Raw genomic sequence first — 25,179 nt, forward strand, 5'->3', positions numbered from 1 at the left:
GCTAGATTGGAGTATATCTGGAGCAGTGAGGCTTTACCTGCTACAGTTCTGCCTACCTTCCTCCCTCATCACACCTGTGAGGGGAAGGGGGTCTGTGATCAACAAGAGGCAGCGGTGCTCAAAAAATGCTGATGGCAAGGGTGGTGATGGGAGATTCACCTCTTAAAGCCTATTTGCCTACAGTTCTGCACAGCTTCATTGACTAGAAAAAGCCCAGATGAACTTTCTCAACTAAGTAATGCTTACCTGTCTGTTGCCTGTTGCCTTTCAAGCAATTAAATTATTTCTGTGGTATTATCTAATGATATTTTTTTTGGTCTCTGCTTCTTTCAGCTCCAAGGCTCCTTGAAGAGAAAGTTGGTGGTAAATCTGTCACCGGTCAACAAGAGGCCCAATGGTGTTTCAGAGAGCTCTTTCCTTGACATTAAGAGGATAAGAGTGGGTGACAATATCTCAGTGGGACAAGGTGGACAACATGTTAACAATTGCCAAAGCCAGTCAATGTCAGGAACCATGACTGTGGGACAAGGATCACAAAGAAAGGCCAGCGGCCTAGCAAACAATACCCATGCTAGTGGGAACGACATGTTTAATATGACTTTGAAAGAGGTAAAGAAAGAGCCAGGAGAAACAATGTCCTGCAGCAAACACTTAGATGGCCAGACATCCCATGAGAACATGTTCCCTAACAGATATGGGGAAGACTCGTGGGACCAAATGATGGACCTTGAGCTTCAGGAACTGTTTAATGAACTGACTAACATATCGGTGCCACCAATGAGTGATGTCGAGCTAGAGAATATGATAAACGCCACGATAAAACAAGATGAGCCATTCAACATTGACCTAGGGCAGCAGAGCCAGAGGGGCCCTGTGAGATCTCTGCAGATGGATAAGATGGTGATAAAAAGTGAGTACGCAGCAGGCATGAATCAGGCTCCTGTGGGCTCCCCACAGATGAGGCCTTCTTCTACAGGTCCAGCCTTCACTATGGCTACCACTGCCATGTCTGCCTCTTCACCCATCCCCTCGGTGCCTCAAACACAGGTGTCGCAGGTTTCTTCCGCGCCCAGTCGGCCATTGCCTAACTGGCAGGAGGTGTCTCATGCACAGCAGCTCAAACAGATCGCAGCCAATCGACAGCAGCATGCCTTGATTCAGCAGCAACAGCAGCAGCAGCAGAACCAGACAGCCAGCTGGTCCACTCTGTCTCCATCAGGACCTTCCCCTGGACCCTTTGTGCAAGAGAAAATCCCCAGTCCTTCTTTTCGCCAGCAGCAGTTCAGCCCACAAAGCTCAGCAATGCTTGGGGTGCCAGTGAATGGAAATCAGACAAAAGGGATGAACAACTATGTTTATAAACCAACCACTCCCCAGAGCAATCCCATGGACATAATCATGCAGCAGAAGCCTCAGGACCTCAACAGAAACTTTATCAACAGTGCTCAGCCACCTCTAGATCAGCATCATGGCAACACAAAGCCTTTGTTTCACTTTAACTCAGAGCAAACAAACCAGCAGATGCCTTCGGTTTTGGGTTCCCAAAACAAGCCTACCCTTCTGCACTACACCCAGCAGGCACAGGGTTCAGCTCCCGTGCAGCAGCCGCAGCAACAGCAGCAACAACAGCCGCAGCCGCAAACTGCTCAGCCTCTCCCAAACCAGTCTCTCCAGAGGCCGCCTAATGTAACCCTAGCAATGCAGCAAAAAATGATGCTTCAGAAAATGCAGCAAAGCCAGCAAATCTCAGGTTTGCAGTATCCAGTCACTCAGCAGCACAGACAGGTAAGACAAATTCCTCCTTCTTTGTTACCAAATCGTTCTGGTCCAAGTAATAAAAAAGCTTTTCCAGCCTGGCCTCATGCCTGCAGGAGATGTGTCCTGGTAGCACTTAATGACCCTCTCAGCATGCACTTCTGCAGAGCTGGTGATGACATGTTTAACAGCTATTCAGGTGTATCATGAATGCACATTTAGAAGAATTTCAAGAAGCACATGCTCCTAACACTTTTCTCTTCATGCAATGGAATGAATATGTCACTGCTATATATTATGTGGATACTTGTCAGAAAGGTGAGATAGTAGGGCAGATGCAAGTGTATTTTGGACTCCTATCTAAGCTTTCTAGCTTACAAAAATTTAGGCTCTTTTGAAAGTCAAAATTTTCATGAATTCCAATGTTATCTTAGATACTGTGTTTTACAATGTTAATTTTTGTGCCATCATTTTTCTCAGGGAGGCAGGGTTATGAAATTCTGTTTTTAGATATCTTTTGACTGATATGACAAAAAATACTGTTTGCACATTTGCTATCGCTTTGGCAAAGAAAAACTAAGATTTATCTGTGAGCTTTATAAACACCCATCACACTTCTGGGAATATTCTGTGGATAAAATACATGCCTTAGAGATGAAGGAGAAGGTTGCCACAGATATGTCTACAATTATATTCCATGTGGCCAGCTCCCACTGTGTTATCATGAGACAGTACTCTGACAAGATCTGCTGTTGCAGCTTAGCTGTGCTATGCCAAGTCCCTGTGCACCCAGGTCTCAGATCCCAAGTTTCAGACCTGCCAATCAAAGTGAGAATGTGCAAACTTGCTTTACCCCAGAGTCTGGAAACCAGGTGCAAAACAAGTAAAACACATTTGACCTTGGAATGTTTAGGCAACTCTGAGTAGTTTAGGCGGGGTTTTGTCTCAACATATCTGAAGATACGGAATTGCAATATAGGTGTGGAGGTCATCTGTAGATGGGGAAAAAGCTATGAGAAGCTACTTAAAAATGAAAGCCTAGGTTTTCCATGGATTCCCAGAAAGTATCACTACAAACAAATCATTCCAAGCTGGAATTTCTTCACCAAACTGGGTGAACAGGCTGATGCTTTAAAAAGAGTAAATACAGTTGGATGCCTGCACACTTTTCTCCTTTTAACTCTTTTAAAGTTCCTGACCAACTAACCATGACAAGTCCCTTAGCAAGAGATACCAGATGAAACCTGTGGGCAGGTATGAGAAATTTCTTTGTTGAAAGATGCTGTAGAATGAGTGTTTGCAAGATACAAGCACAGTTTTGCTGGTTTTTGTGAGGTGTCTGCTAGTTATTCCTCCTCTTCTTGAGCCACTGTGTGCTCTCTTCTTAGGTGCATTTCCCCATTTTCCTAATAGACTGGCAGCCAAGTGAATTTTAACAGTTCCTTCATTCAGCCATGATGGACCTTCCAGCAATCTGTCATCACAGGGGAGACAGGCAAGACTTTTGCAAACACTGCTGTTTTTCTGAAAAAAAATTGCAAGGTCACATTCTGGAAAGTCATAAAAACATGACAGCGACTCTGCCTGAGGAAATGTTAACTACTTGCTCTGTGTCCTCTTGGGCTACTGCTCAGGGAGGCCAGCCAATAAGATGGGACTTGGCACCTCAGCCCTAGTAGGACTTGCAAGACTTCCCATGAGTCTAGCGGGATTTCTCACCTGTGCAGCCACAAGATCTTTGGTTTAGGAAATTTGTCCTAAGTGAACTTTGCTGAGTGCCAAACTTTAGATATTACAGCAAGGAAGGGGTTTTGCCTATCATCACAGACTTCTTTCTGCCAGCTAATTTTCCAATGTTTCTTGTCATCTGACCACTTCCCACAGCTGTTTCTGCAAGATGTGGCTACCTGACCCACAGCACAGTTGAGAAGCTTGGAAGCTTTTTAGACACAGTTTACAGGGCTTTTGCAGTCAGGATGCGGTTTTTCCTGTGCTCCAGAGAGATAACTGGATGTTTTTACAGATCCTGAGCAGTTGTTCCAAAGTGCTGATGAAGTTCAGAACATCAATTACGTCTCTCTCAATTAGAGTATTTTGTAGTTTCTGGAACAAAACTTAGAAATACAATTGGTCCATAAATTACAGGGTTTTTAAAAGGTTTGAACCTAACTTTTTACCTGCCAGTATGTATTGATGAGTTCTGTGCACCCTTTAGCACCTGCCTGCACTGCTGCAAGAGCCCACCAACCCCTTGGACAGGGCCTGCTTACCACATAAATCTGGATATTAAATGGGAGGGGGAGGAGACACCATTAGTATTATCTCCCAGTAAAGACAACAAAGGTCAAAGCGACCTTGTGGGTCGATTGATGCTGATTTTAGCAATGGGGACATCATCTCATTTAGGCTGCACGGTCTGCCTTCCTGAAGGATCATCTCCCACCTATGAGGATTTCTACACATCATTAAAAGTAATGCATGATTAATTACCAGCATTTACTAATTAACTTCATGTTTAATATTTATTTTACTCATGCTCTATTTCTGCTTGAAGAATCAATATTTGATTCTGCTTGGTATCATTCAACTCCTCCTCAGGTCATTATAGGACCATCTCACAACTCACTGCAATGCTTTGTAGCTGGTAATTCATAAAGGACTGCTGTGACATTGCCATCAGAAATCACTGACTGGAACACTCTAAGTTAACATTTTTAGCAGAACTAGCTCACCCTCTGGATTTTTACTCCCCAAGCTTTAAGATCCCCAAAACCCATTTGAGCTTGGTTTTATCAGTCCAAACTGGCTAACTGGAAATATAAGGCTTATAATTTCTCTGCTTGTCATATTCCTTTTGTGTCAAATCGAAACAAACTTACAGAGGGATTTGCTAATTAGATGTCTTTTGCCTCTAGGGAAAAGTCATAAAAATGATGGAAATCATCTTGGTTTCCTGGAAGGTTGATCTGAATGAAGGGTTTGTTTGCCTCTTTCCTTTATTCTCCATTGTTCTGAGAAAGATTCCTTTCTATTGTCTATCTGAATGCAACATACACATAGTCATGAAAAAAAACTCATAAAAATTCAACACTCTCTTTGTCTAGGAAATAATTAGAAGCTCCAAATTCTATACAGATTTAATCAGGTTTGGGATACTGCTACAGAACCTCAGCTGAAAATCTGTAACTGGGCCTGGGTAGAAGTCTAACTTTTCTCTTTTGAAGGTATGTAGTCTAGTCAGTGAGAGATGCTTCTGAAGTAAGACTTAAGATTTTTGAACTGAAGACTTTAGATTTTTAGCTAGTCCAAGAAAATCCACACCCGTTTTCAAAGTCTTTTATCAGCCTATAATTGTAATATATTACAAGTATAATTACTTGTTCAATAAGATCTATTCGGTTTCTGTGAAGAAGTAAAAACAAACCAAACAAACAAAAATCACCAAAGAAACAACAAAAAAAATCCTGTATCTACTAAATTAAATATTATTCATCCCCTTCTGGTTTTGACCTAAAGCCAAATTAAACTCAAGGATTTCAAGCTGAATTTTTCTCCAATTGTTTTTATTCAACTTCATTTGCTCAAGGGAAGGGAGAATAGAAGTCTGAGCTCATGAGAACAGGAACCCTAACAGAGCAAGGCCACTCCATCTGCTACATGTGGTCATGTGTCCTATTTAGTCTTGGCTTTGGAGGCAAGGATAACACAAGGGATCGTGAGAGCTTCACCCCCCACTTTACATGAACAACCAGTAGTCCATAGTTTTAAGGGTCTGGAAACATCAGTGTAGATACAACCCACAACAGTGTCTTCTTGTGGAAAACTCAGGGCCTTTTTAGTCCTTGTTCCTTAAGAATTGCTCTGAGGATGGGATCACCTTCTCCTTTTTTACGTCTCTACTCTCTTCTTCAATAACCCAAGAATTGTGATTAGTCACATTTTAAGGGGTGGTGGTGGTACTTGTCCTTACTTGTCCTAATTGGAGCACACCTTAGATCATTTTCTTTACCAGATCTTAACAGGCTCCTTTCAAGTCCAACCAGTCTTCCTCCCTGCTGAATACTGAGCAGTCCTTTCTCCAGTACTGGCTCCTAGCCTGTTTTCCCTGCAGGGCCACTGATCAGCACTGCACCGAGGGATGTGCCACCGCAGAGGAGCTCCAGGTGCTGCTGTGACCTGCCCTTGCAAACCATTCCATTGCACCAGCCCTTCCAATGCCCAGAGCTTAATATGTATTCATCATCTGAAACATCTCCAAGGGACAGAGATTGTATTTCAACTAACCTGGCAGCTCTGCAGAGATGCTGAAACAGATTCTCCTCCCCTTTTCTCCAGTGTAAACCCAGGGAAATTTCATTTATTTTCAGGAGAGTGTAATTGAATTCACAACAGCACAGTGAGCAGGATATGACCTTCTACGTTTTTTGTTTTTTTTTAAGCATGGACACCATGGGGATCCAATAAAAAGTATATGTTAAACTCTCAGATAGTTAGGGTGCTATGTGAGGAAGCATCAGGACCAAAAGAATTAATGTCTTTTTTGAAAGTGCAGATATTAAAAAACTCTTATTACCATTTACTTCTGAGTAGTAACTTACATTTCTAATTTAGTCTCTGAAATTTCTCAAAGAAAATGTGTCTTCTTTATCAAAAGAGTATTTTGCTAAGCCTCTGTGTTTACCACTATGGAAGAAAAGAGCACATTGTGGTGAGGCAACCTCTCTCTTTTCATGTGTGAAGGAAGTAGTTTACAAATATTTGTGAAATGAAGAGAGAAAACCTAGAGTAGCTTTTGGTAATTGGTACAAACCAGGACTTGAATTTGACTTAGATCATAAATAACAACGATTCCAGGCTTTTGGAATCTGTAATAATAGAAACTGTTCCATAGTGTAAGAAAATAACAATGTGACCTTTCTCTCAAAGCTCTCTATAAAAATAATATTTGGATGACAGCTTTTCTTGATAGCTCCATTTTGGTCACATTCCCTCGTACAAGGACTTCTGAATTAAATATTCTGCATAAAAACTTGAGTATGTCCCAATAACCACCGTCAATTGCAGGGTCATAGCTGATTTATGAGCATGAAACCAGAGAGAAAATGTCATAAGTTTATTGTCATTACAGACAGTTTTCTTGGTGCCTTATATCATTCATGCTCAGTTTGCTGAACAAAACACATACACAGTCCCACTGTGGACAGTCAGTCCCCGAGGATATTGTAATTCAAAGTTTCAGAGACACTCCAAATTCCATAAGGTTTCTTGAACTCTTTGCATAACACATTTATATACTGGAAGAATAGTAGATTATTATCCATGGTCAGATGCGTCTTGGTTGGGGTATTTGGGAGGAGGTGAGAGAGTTCCTGAGGTCATCTTTGAACTCCTTTTTGAAGGTACTGCCATGAAGGTACCAATGAAAAACATCATTGAACTTCTCTGGATGATTTCTTCACTAGTGTCAGCACACTTCAAGTCTCATTCATTATCTATTAACACTGTAAAAGTGCCTAGGAGTTCCACTGAGGGGGGAAAATATAATTCTGTGAAGAACTGCATAAACTCAGATTGAAAGTGGCACCTGTTTCAAAGGGACAGCATTCATCTGACTTCTGTAAGATCAAAGATAAGATGGGTATTATGGAAAATCTGCTAAGTTAGTCTACCTTGACCTGTGGACTTGTCCGTAAAGTTACGATGTCCACAAGGGCTTCTTACCTGGTTGAAGTGAGGATTCCTGCTATTGCTGTGCGTGTGTCTGAGGCCAGAGTCAAGCCCTGACTCAACTTCCTGCAGGGATTTTGGAAAGGCAGCCTGGAAAAACAATATAATTCCACAACCATTTGGAGCTGGCATGGTGAAAAACCCTTTCCTGTAAGTTTTTACTTGTTTGTAGGCAATTTATGAATACCTCAAGAAGTCAAGGAACAACAACAACAAAAAAAAAATTAACAAGCCCCTGTTCTCCCTAGAGTCTTCTATTACTTTAATTCCCCAAAGTGCTCAAGAGTGCTTTGTCCCAGTAATTTGTCTCTCTAGGGGTTCAAAATGAAGGAATATTTTAATGGCAAATATTTATTCCTCCACTCAGCCACTTTTACTGCTGGTCTTTTTATGGTGGAGACCTGCCCCAGGCCACAGATGACTGTTGTTAAGACAGCAACAACTAGTAATGTTCCTTTAATGTGAGTTTTCACGGGTGAATTTACCATTTGAATGTGATGCTGTTCCAGAAAATCAGCCAGATGCTCCAACAGAACTATTCCAGAACCATCTGCCTGCTTCATTTTCTGCATGCCTGTTTCTGGTAATGTACACACACAGTGTAAGAGACAGTTTTTGCCCTAAAGAATTTATAATCTAAATAAGCAAGCCAGCCAAACCTTGAGATGAAGGAAATGTTACTGTATATTTTATATATTCTTGTGTATTTGGGGAAAGAAAGAAAGAAAGAAGATGTCATTCAAAGCTGTTACAATCAATCCACTGGAGTTGTTGGATATGCTTACTATTGCAGAAAAATCCTCTGACAGAGCCTGGAGTTGAACCAGACCCACTAAATCAGTAGAAAACACAGGAGTTAAGTAAAAGAAGGGATATTTATCCCTCTCTTTCGTACCAGATATCTGTATTTCATGTTAACCTCCGAAGCCTCCTATGTAACCAGTGAGGAAGGTGCACTCAGCGTACCCAAGTGAGGCACACGGTGGGGAACAACCTCTCTGCAGACAACTCTCAGCACCCATGAGCCCAGCTCTGCTGTTCTGCCTGAAAGTCGTGTGCAGACTGAAACTTGCACTGAGTTGTGCGGCAATATGTCAAAAGAAGAGGAGGACAGAGGCTTTGGACTCTCCCATTTAGATCAGACTAGAAGCTTCAGAAAGGGGCAAGAAGTCCTTCTCCACCCAAGTCTTGTGTCCACTTCCTCTGGCACCAGCTCTGGGACTTGTCTGAGCTCTCACAAGACCAGCAGAGAACTCTCCTTTTTCTCTTTGCGCAGGCTTTCTTCAGCTTGTTGGGGTCAGGCAAAGCCAACACAAGAGAAGTGGCAGAAGCACATAGATGGAGACCAGAAACAGAGATGGGATTGCTTCTGCCAGCAACAGCGAGCTGTTAAACTCACCTCAGGTGGCTGGTGGTGGGAAATCTCACCTAAGGGGGTGTCTGGAGAAAGAGTGGGAGGTGAACAGCTGGCTGCAAGAGGGAGACTGGGCATGGAAGGACAGAACTGGGAGAGTCAAGGAGCAGAAGGTTTAGTGCGAGGGAAAGAAACAGCCAGATGGGACTGGATCCAGAAGGGGGCAATTGAATGGGATGGACAGAGCATTCGGTGAAGGAGTGAAGTGCAGAAGGAGTCTGACGGTAGGAAGAAGGCTGGAAGGCAGTAATACAGAGTGCAAATTTGGCTTGGGTGAGAGGGAATGAGTGAGAAGGAATGGGAGCTCAGGAGGAGAAAGCTGAGAGTGAGTTTGGGTGCAGGTAGAGGAAGACAGGGCATCCAAGGGAACTAGTGTGGGAGAAAATGGAGCACATTTGGAGCTACTGATACACAGGGGACAAGAACCAACAGTCTTTCAATGGAGAAGGGGAAGATTGGTAACACGTAAAAACTGTTTCTGTATCCTATGCCAGGAATAAGTGACGGAGCATGAGGACTTCATGTCCAGTAGTTCCCAAAGCATCTGCAGGAAATCTTCAGGACAGGGCAGGAAATGCAGCTCTGAGCCCTTCAAATTGCCAGCTGAAAGGACACACTACACATTTCAGGCCGTGCTGTTCATCCTGTCAGTCTCCATCAATCAGGGAGACAGAACAAACAGCCTATTTACCCCACTGGGAAGCAACTAATGCAACTCTTTCTCTGGTTTTCTTCCTTCAGGGGACCTTGTAGCTCCTCCACCATCTCCAGCTGCAAATGTAGCCATTGCATAACCAACTTATAGAACAGAACAGAATAGAATATAAAGAACAGTTGATTTGGAAGGGAGCTACAGTCATGTAGTCCAATTGCCTCACCAAATCAGGCTGACCAAAAATTTTATAAGGTTCAAATGCCTCTTAAACACTGGCAGGTTTGGGGCATCAACTACCTCTCTGAAAATGCTGTTTCATGGTTTGAAGTTTCTTCCTACCTTGCCAAAGAGAGGAAGATACACAAGGAAGAATGATGGAGATTGGCCTTCTCAGGCCTTCATAAGAAGCTGTGTAATCCACCTTAGTTGAAAAGTTCCCCATGATTGACTGATGCCAAAATATTTGCAATAACCAAGGTGTGAAAATGAGGAAAGATGATATTTTTGTGGATCCAATTTGTTATATAACTTGTAAGAGGGAGAGGGACTGTGAGGGCTTTCTGTAATTCTGTGAAGACGGTTTAGATGTACTCTCACAGACTTTTCTTTTTCCAGTCTTTTCTATAATTTGCAGTGGTTGCAAGCCGGGCCACAACCCGGCTCCAACTGAGTGATGAATTACTAAAGGATTTAGTGCTTTGGTTCTAGTTAGAAAAGCATCCAACTTTATCCATTGCAGAACTAGATTTCTCTGAAGGACTGTTAACTGCAATCCCAGCTAAAGCAGGTTTTGCTGGGGTGACTCCAGTCTTGTCTGGTTTAAGCTAGAATGGGAAGAAAAAAATAATCTTTTTTATTTCCTACTGGAACTGGTAAAAGACATGGGAAGACAGAGGGATTAGCAGAAGCATTGGGAGCTTCACAGCCTAAGTGCAAAACAGAGTGGGAGGAGGGAGGGTGGGAGCAAATTCTGGCTATCCATCCTTAATCCAAAGCCGCCTGCTCCTTCCCAGGCTGTACTTCACTGTCATACACTTGCAAATTTACTCCAGGAATGAAAACAGACTAAGTTTAAGCTTGTTCCCAAAGCTGCAAATTTGTCCCTGCTGGGTGTTAATTTAACTGCTTCCAGGGCACCAGGATGTCTACTGGTGTTCACTGGGCTAGCTTTCTTCTGTTTTTTTTTCCCTCACACATCTGGTGTTGTGAAAACTTCCAAGGCACCACACAGAAAAGTGATGAACTGACCACTTTTAACCCTTTCTGCAGCATGCTAAGTATGCTACCTGTCTCTCTTCACTGTTTTCTCCCTACAACAGACTCAATGATCCTCGTTATACATGGGATCCACGAACGCTAAAGTCTTATGAGTATTTCAGAGGCTGAGAATTGAGACTTCCTTCAGCTCCATCATTCTCTGTTTTTCCTGTGAACAAACCTGGCTTAACAGTAATAACTGGACTTCAGAAATTTCCAGCAGGAAGAAATGTATTTGGGGCAGGGAGAGGTTTTTTCCAAAATACTTCTTTTTTCTGTTTGCTTTTATCTAGTGTTTTAACTTCCCAGCAGGGAGGGCGTTCAGCGCAATAGTTTCACTCACATTATGGCAAGTGGTGGCCTTTTCCTGTTGGTTTTTGATCACTGCCGTTTGTTCACTAATGGCATTAACTGTTTATCTGCTGCATCAACTGAACCAGAGCAAATCCAGAAACAATCTGGGTGTCTTATTTCCAGGCTTAGTTGTTGAACTCTACCTGGCTTTTGCCACTTGGTTTGCTTTCTGTCGAACAAGTTGTTTGCATGACCAGCTCACTTGTTTCACTAACATATTCCTAGCAACAGCATACAAACTGGCTTTTTTTATCTTTGGCAAGGGCTTCCTAAAAAAAAAAAAAAAAAGCCAAAGGTACTCTTCTGTTTTGGCCTGTTGTGCAATGCCAGCCTCATGGCACAAGGAGGGTACAAAGTCCTCTTTTGCTGTCTTCCTCTCAGCCCTATCATTACTGTGAATCCTGCAGCTCTCATTCTGTGTTTCCAGCCCACTGACTGTCCCTTCTCAGCCCTGCTTCCTCTTCAGCACCCAACTCTGGGGAGCTGAAACAGCATCGAGAAATATCTCACAGCCACGTGGGCTGCTCAACACAGTGAGAAAGCAGCAGCATCCATCACGTCTGTGCAGGAGACCCAAGTGTGCCACAGTCCTTGATTCTGGCATCTTCTCTTCTTCTCTTAGGGCTTTCACTGCTGAGTTTATTTTTAAGAGGAGTAAATAACTCTCGGTCCACAAATTACAGGCTTCCTTGGTAAACATGAGAGCTAGTTCATGAGCTAAGTACAGCTGTGTTGTCAAAATCTTGTTTGGTATTTGAAGTGCTATCAAGGCCACCCGTCCTTTTCAGAAGCACTTCTTGGTGAGCCAAACTCCAGGGCCCCAGGCAGCACTGGAACCATTCTTCATAAATGTTTTCTATAGACATATGGATACACTGTATTAAAAAACAAAAACAAAACCAAAAGTAGTTCTTTAATTGTCCAGAAATGTTACCTGGAGTGTTGGATTCACCATCTGAAAATACTAAGGAAATTGGGTTTTTGGAGACATAAACATTCATGTCCCAGTTAAAGCCTGATATTTTTAAAGCTGCAAAGAAGGAGTTATATGTCCATAGCTAAATTATTTATACAGATCTAGAGAATGTTCATCCAAAAATCATATAGCTTTAACATATCCACCTCTGTTTTTCTTCTGACAAGTTTTCCAAACAGTGCACCTAGTAACCACTTTTGGTATTGGCCATAAGTAAATTTAGGCTGGAAATTAACAGCACATTCTCAACTATTGGCTTTTCTGAGGAGAGTGCAGGTGGCCAAAAGTCTTACTGCTTTTAAGATAAAATCTAGGATAAATGTTAGATATGTCATAGCAAGGCACTCTGTTTAAAAATGGGATTCTATTCTACTCCCCTGCTTTCACAGCAAAATAAAAACTAGTCCTCTGACTGGTACCACATATATCCCTTTCTTTGTTAGAACCAAGTGGGGATCTGTGGAGACAACCTCTAAGTGAAGAGATGTCCCATGGCTAGGGACACCAGATAGACTTACGGACATTTGTACTATTCATTTAAATATACGGTCTGCTGTGAGGATATCTTCCCTTTCCTCTTCCAGATGAATCCTAATCAAATTGAAAGCTAGTCAGTTGGTACAGTAATTGTATATAAATTTGCATATGAAACATTAATTAAAGTCAAGCTGTGGAAAAATTAAAAAAGCTAAAAGAACTTTGGACATTTGTGTGAAGATCACTGCACTTGATGCCAGGGAATATAAAAATGACTGTTTGCTCAAATGGGCACAATGTTAATGAATCATTTTAATCACCTTCATTATGTTCTTTCAAACAGAGGAGACTACAATACAAAACCAACCCTGACAAAAACAACATATAAAACCCAGAGGCAGTTTGTGAGGCTGCTAATTAGATAACTTTGTCCTGATATTTGCATTTGAGCCTATGGATCTGGACAACATAGTGTGTTTCTCTCAGGGCAAGAAGCAAACAAGTGGCTGCTGCCCCATGTCCTCTTGAGTGACTTTCCAAGGTGCCTTTTGGTTTCTCTGTCCTCCAGGGTAAATATTTGGGATAGTCATTATTGTGCTTTTCCCAAATTTTTCTTACATCTCAGGTCTTATTGTGGCAACAAAACAATGCAGAAGCTGGAATTATGCTATAAATGTTACTTAACAAAACAAACAAACAAACAAACTAACTAACTAACTAAAAGATAGAATGACCAGATTTTGTGTTATTTTAGCCATGAAATGCTACAAGCAAAAACTAAACCAAATTGAGTTCATGCACAAATATCAGTAGGAACAGAGATAGTAGTGATAGCAGAAGTAATGCAATTATGTAAGATATGCTAATTGTTTTCTACACACTAATTCACCCAGAAAGCTTCTGTGAAGTGAATAACTATTAACTGTTCTTTAAAGGTTAAAAATTGAGATGGTGAGATCAACACTTTTTCCCCAACACAGCTGGTGAAGTGAAAGCATTTGTTATACATGTGGTGCTTCTAAAAAGGTGTCTTCATACAAGGTAGCTGAGTTGAGGAGAAATGAAGTAGATTAGTATTTGTGAAATCAGGCCATCAATTTCAATGCATAAGTATGGCTTTAATTTCAGTCTTCAAAATAGGCTCGGGTTCAGAATTTGCATAAACTCTGCAGGTTTTGTAAAAATTTTTCAAATTAAAATGTTTTGACCAAGCACTCCCCTGTCAAAACTTCAGACAGGCAAAGATTTCTAGAAATGTCAAAATATTTTGAGGAAACTTCCTTTCAAAGATATAGAGGTTTCAGAAGCCAAAGTGGTCAGAATTTAATTTCGTTAATATTTAAATATGTATGGCTTAAACCATTTAAAAAATTCATAGGTTTACATTCTATGCTGAGGAAGGCTGAATCTGTAGATATTCGTGTGTGATGGAAATGAGCTCATGTACACTACAGTAGAACCATAGCACTTCACAAAATGGCAAATAGATGCAAGGTAAGAGCTACACTTCAAATGTAGAGCGTAGGATAAATTGATTTCACACCAAGGCTTCTGAATTTGCATCTCAACTACTTCATATATGTCTGTTTACACAAAGGTGAATATATTTTCATGTGTGATGATGAAGAGGGCAACTCTGTCCTTATTGAAATGTTAATCAAAATATTGTTCATAATTGCTATATTCCTTAAGCAACAGTTTAAAACAAAAGGTACATTTAAATATTTTAATCTTATAGCCAGTGCTCTCAAATACTGGGAGGAAAGCAGGAAAACAGAGTTCTGTTTGGAGCCACAGAAATAAGGCTGCTTGATCACAGCAGAAAAGATTGTTCATACAAAGTATGCCAGAAATGGTGCCTGGTTTGGATGAAATTCATCTTAGCCATGTCTCCTCCAGAGAAGTTTTCAACCATCTGACCTGCAGACCCTCGTTGTGGCAGGAATTTTTTTCACTGGATTGGTCTCAAGGTGACCTGGCCCATTTTGGCCCAGCAGCCCCAGACCTTGTGAAAGTGGATGTACTTTGCTTTTCAGCTCTAGAGCAGGCACAGCGATGTGATTGGGGCTGCGCCTCTTGGAAAGTGTCTTCAAAGATGCCTGCTCTAGGAGAGTTTAGCAGAAGTTTCTACTGCCATATGTGCTCTTTCTACTGCTGTCTTCAGGGCAAGTTTAATGACTGTTTTCACAGGGTGACACAAATATCCTAAGGAGCACAAGCAACAGAAGGGAAATGGTGATTTTCAGCCATTTATACCTTATCTAAACTGGAATGGCATTTCATGGAGAAGCCAAAAGCAATAGCGTCAAGGCCTTGTTTGCTTCCTAATTTTTCTTGCAAGAAATGAAGGAAATTAGATTTATAAACTAATTATTGCAGGATCCTTTTCAAGGAGAGTATGTACAGCCACGGTGTTAGTGCTTTTTGCATTATGTTCAAAAGACTTCTGGTGATCTGGGGAAATAGCGACAAGTAAACCATTTACTCCTCCCTGCCATAGCAAGTTCCTAAGCAAAAATTTTGTCTCTGATTCTGATTTGGGTGGAGATCCCCTCAATATCATTATGACCATAGGAAAGAATTTTTAATAGAAGAAAACTTTAATTACATCTTTAGACCACTCTGGTGTAACAAGGACTTAGTGTTAATAAGAATCAGGCTTTAGGTGTTCCAAATGCTCTTTAAAAATAACATAACAATGTGCAAAGTAAACTCCAAGTTATTAATTCAAGAGTAGTATGAGCAGCAAGCAGCAGTAAAGAAACCCAATATATCCATCAATCAACACTGTGGAAGTCTGTTTGTTTGCACTAGTTAGAGAGTGATGAATAGGTCCTCTGTGTAAAACATTCAGCTACAGTGTGAGAGGGCAATAAATTATGTTTGTTAATTTTATATGCCATACATATAAAAATCACTGAAAATTGTCACTGCACTCTGATGGTGGCAGAAAGGTTTGGTGCTGTCGAACCTTTACATAATGCTTTTTCATCTCCACAAGTGAAGGTCACTGGCATTTCCTGCCTTTCAGGGAATATGATATAAAAGGCCTGGAGGAAGAATTTTATGTACTAATCACTCAGGTTCCCAGCTGCCTCACTGAACTACACTTACCTAAATATGATGCTTCTCACTTATGCTTATAATCACCGTTGCCTCAGCAGTCATAGGAGAGACAGGGACCTCCGGGGAATGAGTGACTCTGTCCCCCAGGAGGTGTCAAAAGGGGTGGTGAGATGTGTGGTGATGACAGAGGCGAGGGGAAATGATGCCATGGCTCACCCTGCTCTAGAGAGCTGAGGCAGATGAGGTGCATGTCCCATCAGGGTGGTGAACAGTGGGGCATGAGCTCAGCTGTGGGGCCAGCCTGTGAGCACATCTTGGCCTCTGAGCAATCAGAAAGGAGCATCGAGAGTTTGGTCCCTGGAGATGAAATTTAGACCTGGGCAGCCAGCACAGGCTATGAAACCACACCTGCCTGGTACTTCACAGGCTTCTTTTCAAACTGCTTTCAAACCTGGGGTCAGTGAGCACAGTTATTAAGCCTAGGTTAGACTCTTGCAGTTTGGTTTGTCTTTATCCGTGTGAGCTCTTTGCACTTTTGGCTGTGCGCTTTGGCCAGGACAAAACTTTGCACACACACACTTCTGCTTCCCAGAAATTTTTCCCCTCTAGTTAAGCTGGTTGATGTTGTGTAGTGTATATTGAAGAAAGGTGCAAAGTCTGCAGTAGTACTAAATAGTGCAGGCAAAAGTATGTTTGAGTAATTTTTAAACCATTGTCACAGAGGAGAAGGCAAGTTTGACAAACCACTCCACTTTTAGGAAGCTTGCTTTGCAGCAGTGTGTATTTCTCAAGTCATGGCAGCAAGAAAATGAGTACAATGCATGAGATTTTTGCCATATTATTAAATGGCAGTGTAAAAACTGCTTACTTTCATGGGAATGAGGTTCTTTGCCAAAAACAAGATGCCTCAGCTCCCCTGTGGGACTGCATCCTAGTATGGAAGGAACGGAGGGAGCTGCTGTGAGCAGTCAGAGCAGATAGCAGGAATGATCGTGTGCATTTGTGGCAGCGGGTTTGTAAGGATGGAGGAGCAGCTCCACCCTTGGCAGCAGATGCAGCACACCTGGCACAATGTGAGGCTGACAGATCTGCCTGATATCCCTGCCCTCACATGCCAGCAAATATTCCACAAACCACTGCTTGCCCTTTCCATCTTACTGGGTGCTGCTCCTGCTTATACCTGGATGCAGATCCAAAGCAGTCTCACTGAAACTCACTTGCACTTTGCAGGCTGCTGTGACAGGGCAGAGTTCAACCTGCACACACAAGGCAGCACAACATGACACGGCAAACTGGACAGTCCCTACAGGGGAAAATCAGGAAGGCTTCACTGATGGCAGCACTGAGCTTCACCCCCCAAGCTACACAGTAGGAATGAATGTAAAAATAAAACTAGTTTTGTTTGATTTGTTAAACACAATTCATTTCAACCCCCCTGTCAGCAAAAAGTAATTTTTTCCCTAGATATTTTTATTTTATCGGAAATGGGGGGAACTCATTAACACTAGTGTTTTGAACTGTAGTTTAATAGAAGGCAGACTAACACAGTTCATTAAAATATGCATGTTTGATGTTTGAGGCAATGTTTGCAGAAATCCTCAGGGAAAGGATACTGTGGAGCTAAAACGATGTTTTTCATAGCCAAATGGCATAATCTCATTACCAAGGTTTTGCGATGAAGATGAAAGATACACTTGGAAATTGCAAGGGATAAACAGTTTTCTCTCCGTAACTGCCCTTATTACTCACGGATAACAGATCCAGTGCAGACTGTTACATTTCTTTCTCTTCTCTTCTTTCCTTTATCACCCACTTCGCTTATTATTCACCAGCAGTTTATATGGACTGGATCTAAGAAAGGAGGGAACTTTTTTCCCCCTATTTCATGGCAGAGGAAGATCCTGAAAAGATACATTTGCAAACATTTAGCCCGATGATGCAGATGTTGCTCAGGGGGGATAAAATTTTAAAAACTGAAATTCTTTTCCATGACTTTTCTCTTATAACTTTCTGTCAGGCTATTGAGCATGCTGCTCTTCAAGCTCTTCCAGCTGGTGAGCCCACCACTTATTTCAAGGAAATCCACTGACCCAGTACAGCAAATAAAAACTTTGTTTTCCTTAGTTACCTTTTCATCCTCAGAAGTACTCTGTGGCCCCTCGGGCATCTGATCTTATGCTAAAAACAGGATTTAGGAGATGTGAAAGAGAAAGGCTACATCAGCCAGAAAAGTACAGCTCTTCTAAAAATTTCTCTGACCACATTGTCTTTGGAGAGGAAAAGAAGGGTCCTTACCTTTCTTGCAGTATATGGGAAAAAACCTTTTTTTGCCTTTAGCTCAGTGCTGCTCTGGCAGCATTGGAGTGGCCTTTGGTCTGTGTTCTTACACAGAACTGACCTGAAACCACACAGTCAAAGCACTGGACCCGAATGTGATCTGGCCAACATGAATTTTACATGTTCTGGTGGACTGGATTTTGTTGGGTACCTACTGGCATCTTTGGTTCAGAAGGAAAGACAGATTGCATCACAGGTTTTTTTTCTGCTACTTTACAGCTAGCTTGTCATATCTGTAACTGAAGCCCTTAAAGCAGGAACTGACACCACTCCCATGTCCTAAATGATTATATGACCCTGTAGGACTGAGTGATGTGTTAATCTTTTCTAATTATACTATAGTGTATCTCTTGTGTTCAAACACGGTCACGAACAGAGCTGTTTCTGCTCCCATGGATGTAGATGGCAGAAAGCCAGCTGGAGCTGCACCAGGTCCCATTTGCAGCCCAATGACCATGTGTCTGGGGGGGAAACTGAAGAGCTTGGGTTCATGGAAGACACAAGAAAAAAGATGCTAGAGCGGGATGAGATCTAAAATGATGTTTTGAATGTTCTGTCTCTTTTGCAATGTGATTCCTCATTCATCATGCAAATTTATAATTTTCATGCAATTAAAAAAATAATTTTTGTTATGAAAGTGTATCTGATTAGCTTGTACCATTGACAGCTAATATAGCTATGTGAAGTACTCAAACACAAAACCTCTCCTCCTAGTGGGAAATTTCATTTTTTACTGGAGAAAAGGCTTATTTCCCTTATCATAACCAGAGAGGGAGGATGAGAACTTGTTCTTGTTCGTTCCATTATTGGCTGTAATCCAAGAACTTTACATAGATGATCCAAAGGTGTTGTGTCATAACACATATGACATAAAGCCACGTCTCAGAAATGTGCCCAGCTGTATCCTCACTGATGCTGCCACAGTGACCATGTACAAGTGCATTAGATTAGTTGGAATCACAGTCAGTCCTCCTTTTAAAGGTGCTGATGCTCCCAGAGTCATACAGGAGTGCCACTGGGTAGGTAAATAAAGAACCCAGACCCACAAAATCCAAATTCACAGTGGCCTGTCCCACAGTCCCACATGGGCCAGAACAGCAATCCCAGCTGCAGGAGTGGGTGGTTGCTGCCATTCCCCCTCCTTCTTGCTGGTCACAGAGCTGGTTAAAGCCCTGGGGTGGACACACCTCTGCTGCCAGACAAGCACTATTATCAGCTTAGTTTCTGTCATTCAGCAGCAGTTATGCTGCCATCTGAACAGCTCCTGTCAGCATACAGTGAGTCTCCACTGGAGACAATGCTGGAGTGTCTGCTGCAAGAGAAACAGCCTGCTGTGGGCAAGCCTAGGTGTTCTTCTGCCATCCTGAAGGAGCTTTGGGGCATTCCCTGGTTGTATCACCCCCCCTCCTTTACACAACAGAGGGATTTGAAGGTATCTCAACATGTGTCCAAGTCAGCAAAAGTGCAGCTGGTCTTCCCAAGCCCTCAGCCTGCATGGTGGTAGCCAGATCTCCAGAAGTGATTAGCAGCTTCTGAGGCTGGGCAGTGGAACTGACAAATGCCTGTCTAGGGCCTAAGCCTGCTTAGATCCACAGGACTCCTCACTAGAACAATACAGGCCACTGGGTCACAGCACCTACAGCATCTCATCAGTATCATAGAGATGCCCCAATTTAGCCCTCACTCATCTTATGAGCTTCTGTGTCATGCCTTCCTGGAGGCAGACCTCCATTCCAGGGACTGTGGTGGCCTCTGCCATATCTCAGAAGAGCCTGGCAGAGTTTCTTGGAAGTATTTGCGATCCCTTAAGGCCTGTATACACAGTAGGCCAGAGGGTCTGGGACAGAAAACAGGCCCTGGGGAAGCTGTGCTGCTGGGGATGGACCACACTGTGTGCTTGCCTGCTCCAGCAGCCTGGTCAGAGGCCACACCATGGCCTGAGTTGGTGCTGCAGGCCATCTCTGTGAGCTGGGTCACTGCTTTGAGCCACCTCCCTCCATGTGACTCAGGCATGTGACCGATACACCAGATGAGTCCTGCCTAAGTCAGCTCTGTAGAGCTGCTAATGATGGAAGGGGCACGGCATCAGAGCTGTTGCATGTTAAAAGGCTGCAAAAATGAGAACTCAGACAGTACATTTTTTTCATGAAGTTGCTTAGGCAAGCTGGAGGTCAGGCATTCTAGGGCTCTTTGCTTGACAGCTATCTGTCAGATGCATGTAAGTTGATTTTAGCAGTCAGCATGCACCTGCCATCTCCACCTTTTCCGAAGACTTTGGTGCCAAATGTCAAAAATGGGGGATTTTGAGAATCTGATCCTGAGCTGCTGGTGGCTGTCATCCCAGGTTTGATGCTGAGTAGCTACAGTTTGAAAGGGTGGATGAATGATTGGTTCATGTAACTGAGAACTGCTACAGAGGCGTTAGCTACAGATTACATGCTGCTGCCTAAGCACCCAGTTTAGACAGCACTGAAGTCCCTTCAGAGGGGGTTTGGCCTATTGACTGATTCCTTTAGCTAGAAAAGCTCTGTGATCCAAGCTGGCAGGGATCTTGTAGCTGAAACATAAATCAATTCCAGCCCTTGGCAGCAGGTCTCTATCAAAACATGAGACGGTCACCGCTAGAAGGAGGAGTGACTGTAGTCTAACTCTAGTTAGACTTAGATCTGTCAGAAGCATAGGAAGAGAAAAGGAGGTAAAATAATGGAGCAGGAGAATAAAATGAATATCTGTTTTGTCTAAATTTCCATTTGCTTTCCAACTTCTAAAGTTTTTGGGGAAAAACATCAATGTCTTTGACTCTATGTAGCATTATTATGATACTCATTTTGAGGCCAAAGTGACACTGGTTATGTAGAGAAGAGAATGAAAAAGATAACTTCTTACTCAACTGATCAGTCCCTGGTGTGCATTGAGTCATAGCTGCTTATTTCACTGTCAGAAACATGTTTTTACTCTTTTTTTCCCCTTCCCATTAGCAACACATAGCCCTGACAGCTAAGGGAGGGCTGGATGGCTCACACTCTGGCTCTCAGGTCAGTAACAGCAGAGTTAACTATGTTTTTATTACTGCAATGAACCACAGGCTAGAAGAACACAGCCTGACTTTCAGGTCACAGGTAGTGTTCACATTCCTGGCAGCTGGAAGAAACAAATGAGGGATCTTGCAATGGAAAGAAAATGTGAGCCCAGCCCTCTGAGTGTCCATGTTCACAGCAAATACTACACAAAAGCATGGCTCTAAAAAGCCTCATGGACAGATCAAGAGACTATTTGGGAAAAAGAAAACTGTGGAACAAGTCTGACCCTTAATAAACCCTAAGCCAGCACAAGCCCTTTTTGGGAACGGAGATGTGGTCTTGGGGGACAGAAATAAAACTGAAAGGGAAGGCAGTGGGGCACAGCAAGAGGCCATATAGAAAACAGGGAGTTTTACTGCCCCCAGGCCAGGTATTCATTCACCACACCAGGCATCACTAGCTGGGACACGCTGTGGGAGGATGCTCTATGCTTCCCTCCCAAGAAAATCTCTGTGACTGGATTTGGGCTGTGTAAATGATTTTGTTAATGATAAAATAACTGGATGGTTGATTAATCAGTTGAGGAAGTTCATGCCGAGGAAATCCTGTTCGGTCTCCTACATGTGCCATGACTCTGCAGTAAAAGCCTAAAGACCAAATACTACAGTCTGTTTGTTTCCAGTGTCAGAAAAGAAGATTTAACCCAACAAGCTTGCTAAACTGGGATTATGGCAATGCATTTCACACTGTTGTATCTGTCTCTTGCATTTGTTGCTAACCAAAACAGATTTCATTTAACCAGGGAATTAAGCTGAGCTAGTGGGTGCCAATTTTGCATGAACCTTTTATACTCCTATACTCATTTTCCTACTTCTATTATTTTAGTTTTCTGTAAGTTTATTACATGTGGATAGATACTGGTGCCAGCAGTCCTTTTTCCCTCCAGTTTCTGCAGAGCTTTTCACGTGCATGCTATGTACACTTACTCACACACAAAAGGAAGCACTCCCAGTGGAGTTGCTCCGAGTGTGCTGCCAGCACATAGCAGAGGTGAAACCACCAGGCTGCAATAAAAAGTTTTGCCCTTGAGGCAAAAACAGGGATGGAGACAAAAAGCATTTATCATTTCCTGTCACTGTTATTGTCTCATGGTTCCTCCTCAGCTAATGCCAGACCTCTGGCAGTGGAGCAGGGAGGGATGGGAGAGCTCATGCTGTGCATCCACCGAATTAACAATTTGAAGGAAGAGGCTTCCAGTAGCTCCTTAAGAATCAGTTAGAAGTGAAGCTCAGGAAAATCTACTCTTTTGGTAGGTCTCTTTGCAGGATAGGATTTGACTTGTGAGTTATTTAATTTAGTTTAACAAAAAGGTTTTAATTCATTCAATTAAATGCACTTAAATCTGCCTTATAATCCTACAGACCCTCTGGAGTCAATGGGAGCCCTTGCAGTGCCCTCAATGATTTTGGTTCTATAAAATACATTTTCTAATTATATTTATTTAATTTATTTAGTTGTAGTAAAGATTTCTGGGACAGGAAAAAAAAAAATCTCATGCTTTCTGAATTTAAATCTAATGCTCACTCTGTTCCTGAAAGTCATATTTCAATGAAAGGCTTCATTCTATCATCAAACCAAATGAAACATCCATGATGTCTGAGCTCTTCTAATGTTTATCAAATGTGGATGCAATTTGAATAAGCAATAGAAATAAAATAAAAATTCCTTTCTATCAGGACTAGAATTTTAAATTTCTCTCTGCATTTTTTCTGCGTTTCAATGATAAGCCAAAACTACTAAAGAAAAACCCCCAACAAAAAAAAACATTTTGAAATATCAGTGTCTCCACAAAACACTGAAAATTTGAAAACAATATGCTTGACCCTTTCAAAATGTGCAACCTCACTCCTACGCTTTTATTTTTGTAGCAGCCCAAAATCTGGCAAGACACTTATCTCTCCCATTGACATCACTGAATCATGGATCAGTGCACATAGGCTGGAAGCTTGTGATTAATATCTTCATGCTAGTATTTTTACACTTAGCTAACTTTCCCCTAAGAATAATCCAACTGCTATCATAATTTTTTTAGTTCACAGTATAACTTGAAGTAATTATTGCAGGTTATTTCACACTTCCATTGTAAAAGCAGATAAAGGCAAGCCAGATCACAGCTGTGCTGTCCTCAGTGCACTCAATGACAAAGTAAATGGCAGTCTGTGCCTCAAAATGGTACATATTCTTTTCTCATTTGTAAACTGTGACATGCTATTGTGATATTTCATATGCATGTAATAACCAGAACTATTCATGCATATATTTCTTTAGTGGAAAGTGCCTCAAAAACACTTGTTTGGGGCAAAAAAAAATTGATGTTACTTTTTACCTACAGAAAGCTACAAGACAATTCAGAACAGTTCCAAAGGTGGCTCTTCATCAACTTTAACTTAGTTGTTCTTCAGCCAGATTTCAAGGCTGATATCTTTTCCATTTTGAAGTACCATTTTTACATCCTCAGCCTGACCTCTTGGTTTGTATTTAGTAGCCACAGGAGTCCAGGCTCTCTGCTGGGAGTCTGTAATGCCAAATAGAATCACCTTGTTAAAACCAACACTGAGGTGGCATCAGGTTGAGGAGACAATAATTTCTTAAATAGCACCAAGCTGATCTCTTGCTACCTGTTGTCTGCCCGTGGCCTGACCAGATGCTCTTGTAGGGCACTGCTCTTCTATTGCCATGCCCTCTCTGACATGGCAATAGCATTCCCAAGCTATGGAAAATAGCTTAAATGGCTTGATTTTTCTTACCCTTATTTTGCACTCCTGCTTTCAGCAGCAAAGTGGTCCCGGGCACTCTGCAGCTCTCAGTGTTTTGCATTTTTCTACTTCTGTTCTTTCATATTCTTGCTGTGATGAGGGAGCAGGGTCTACCTGCCAGCCATGTATGCCTAAGCAAAACTATTTTGGGCTTTGAAGGTTGAGCCAAAGACAAAGCATTCCCAGTAAGATCTGTTTCATATATATCATCTCTTAAGTATCCTTTAAATGCTTCATTAATTCTGAGGCATTAGTACAGCAAGGAATAACTTTTCACTTAATCATTCATGACCAAGAGGTTTCTTGTAAACTAGATTCACCCTCTCATCTACAGACTTTTTATTCTTCTATCTTGCTCCTCATTTGAAGTAGCAATCTGCTACTTACCCTGAAAACAGATCTTTCCAGGCCAAAGGAAATGGTATGAAGTTTCTTTTTCCTTCTCCCCAGCCTGCAGCCGGGACAAGCAAGTCCAGAAACTCACTACTGAGTGTCAGACACAGAGTCCCAGCAGGGACAGATGTGTTCAAGCCCGTGACAAGAGGGTATGGAGTCTTTCCCAGGCCACAAATGTTTTGCTGCTTAAGAAGAAGAACTGATCTCCCCTGTTACTGTCAAAACAGAAGAGAAAAGAAGAGAAATCTGGAGTATTATTTCCCATAAAGTTTGTTTTATTACTTACTTTGCTGGCTGGGTGAAAATTCCTATGGAGCTCACAACTTTTATTCTTTTCAGTTGCTTTTTTGGGGTGATAGGACCCCATTGAGTCAGTAGATCTCCTTCATCACCCTTGAGCTAGAAATGCAAGGAAGAAAAGAAAGAATTAAAATTCTGTACAAAGGTCAGAGAAAGCTTAAAGCCTGCAACTTGAAACCACTGGCACGAAGCTGCGGCACTTCATATTTCTGCTGGGAAGGGATTCTGCTCATGGAATCAGAATAAAAGAAGTTCTTGTGAATCTCACCAGTGAATGTAGTGATATATACAAAAGTATATGTGTATGTGTTATGCATGCATCTTTGTTACATATATGTACATGTATATAAAGAGGGAAATCTTTAGGGGCAGTTTTCATTTGAAATCCTTGCTTACTCCTGGATGATTAGAAAGGATAATAATAACAATAAAAAAAACCCCTCAAATGGGGATTAAATCCACAAGAGAAGAAGTGTTCCATTTATTGGAAGCCTTGCTTATCTTGCACAGAGTAAGGGGATTATGCGATTGCTTTTGTGTTCTGAACGATTGTGGCTAGACAGTTTCTGACATAATAGACTTGCCTACTGAAATAGAAACATTACTGTGAGATGGATTTGCAGCTGGCT

At 41.9% G+C, this 25,179-nt stretch overlaps 1 protein-coding gene and 1 long non-coding RNA gene across 2 annotated transcripts in view; one reads left to right on the plus strand and one right to left on the minus strand.

Annotated features, from left to right (window-relative positions):
• The window catches only part of MAML2 (mastermind like transcriptional coactivator 2), a 209,154-nt gene that overhangs the window by 144,772 nt on the left and 39,203 nt on the right, over nt 1–25,179 (plus strand). Inside the window, exon 2 of the mRNA XM_086882025.1 lies at nt 334–1,785. Within this exon, the coding sequence (XP_086738151.1) occupies nt 334–1,785 (1,452 nt within the window). The remainder of the gene's footprint in view (nt 1–333; nt 1,786–25,179) is intronic.
• On the minus strand, nt 6,854–7,572 carry LOC111924481 (uncharacterized). The gene is made up of 2 exons (XR_002861666.2): nt 7,477–7,572; nt 6,854–7,370 (listed from the first exon to the last, which is right to left on the minus strand). It is a non-coding gene; the product is annotated as an uncharacterized LOC111924481 (long non-coding RNA).

The sequence above is a fragment of the Cyanistes caeruleus genome, chromosome 3, assembly GCF_971803275.1.
Source record: "Cyanistes caeruleus chromosome 3, bCyaCae1.hap1.1, whole genome shotgun sequence".
Classification (NCBI taxonomy): domain Eukaryota; kingdom Metazoa; phylum Chordata; class Aves; order Passeriformes; family Paridae; genus Cyanistes; species Cyanistes caeruleus.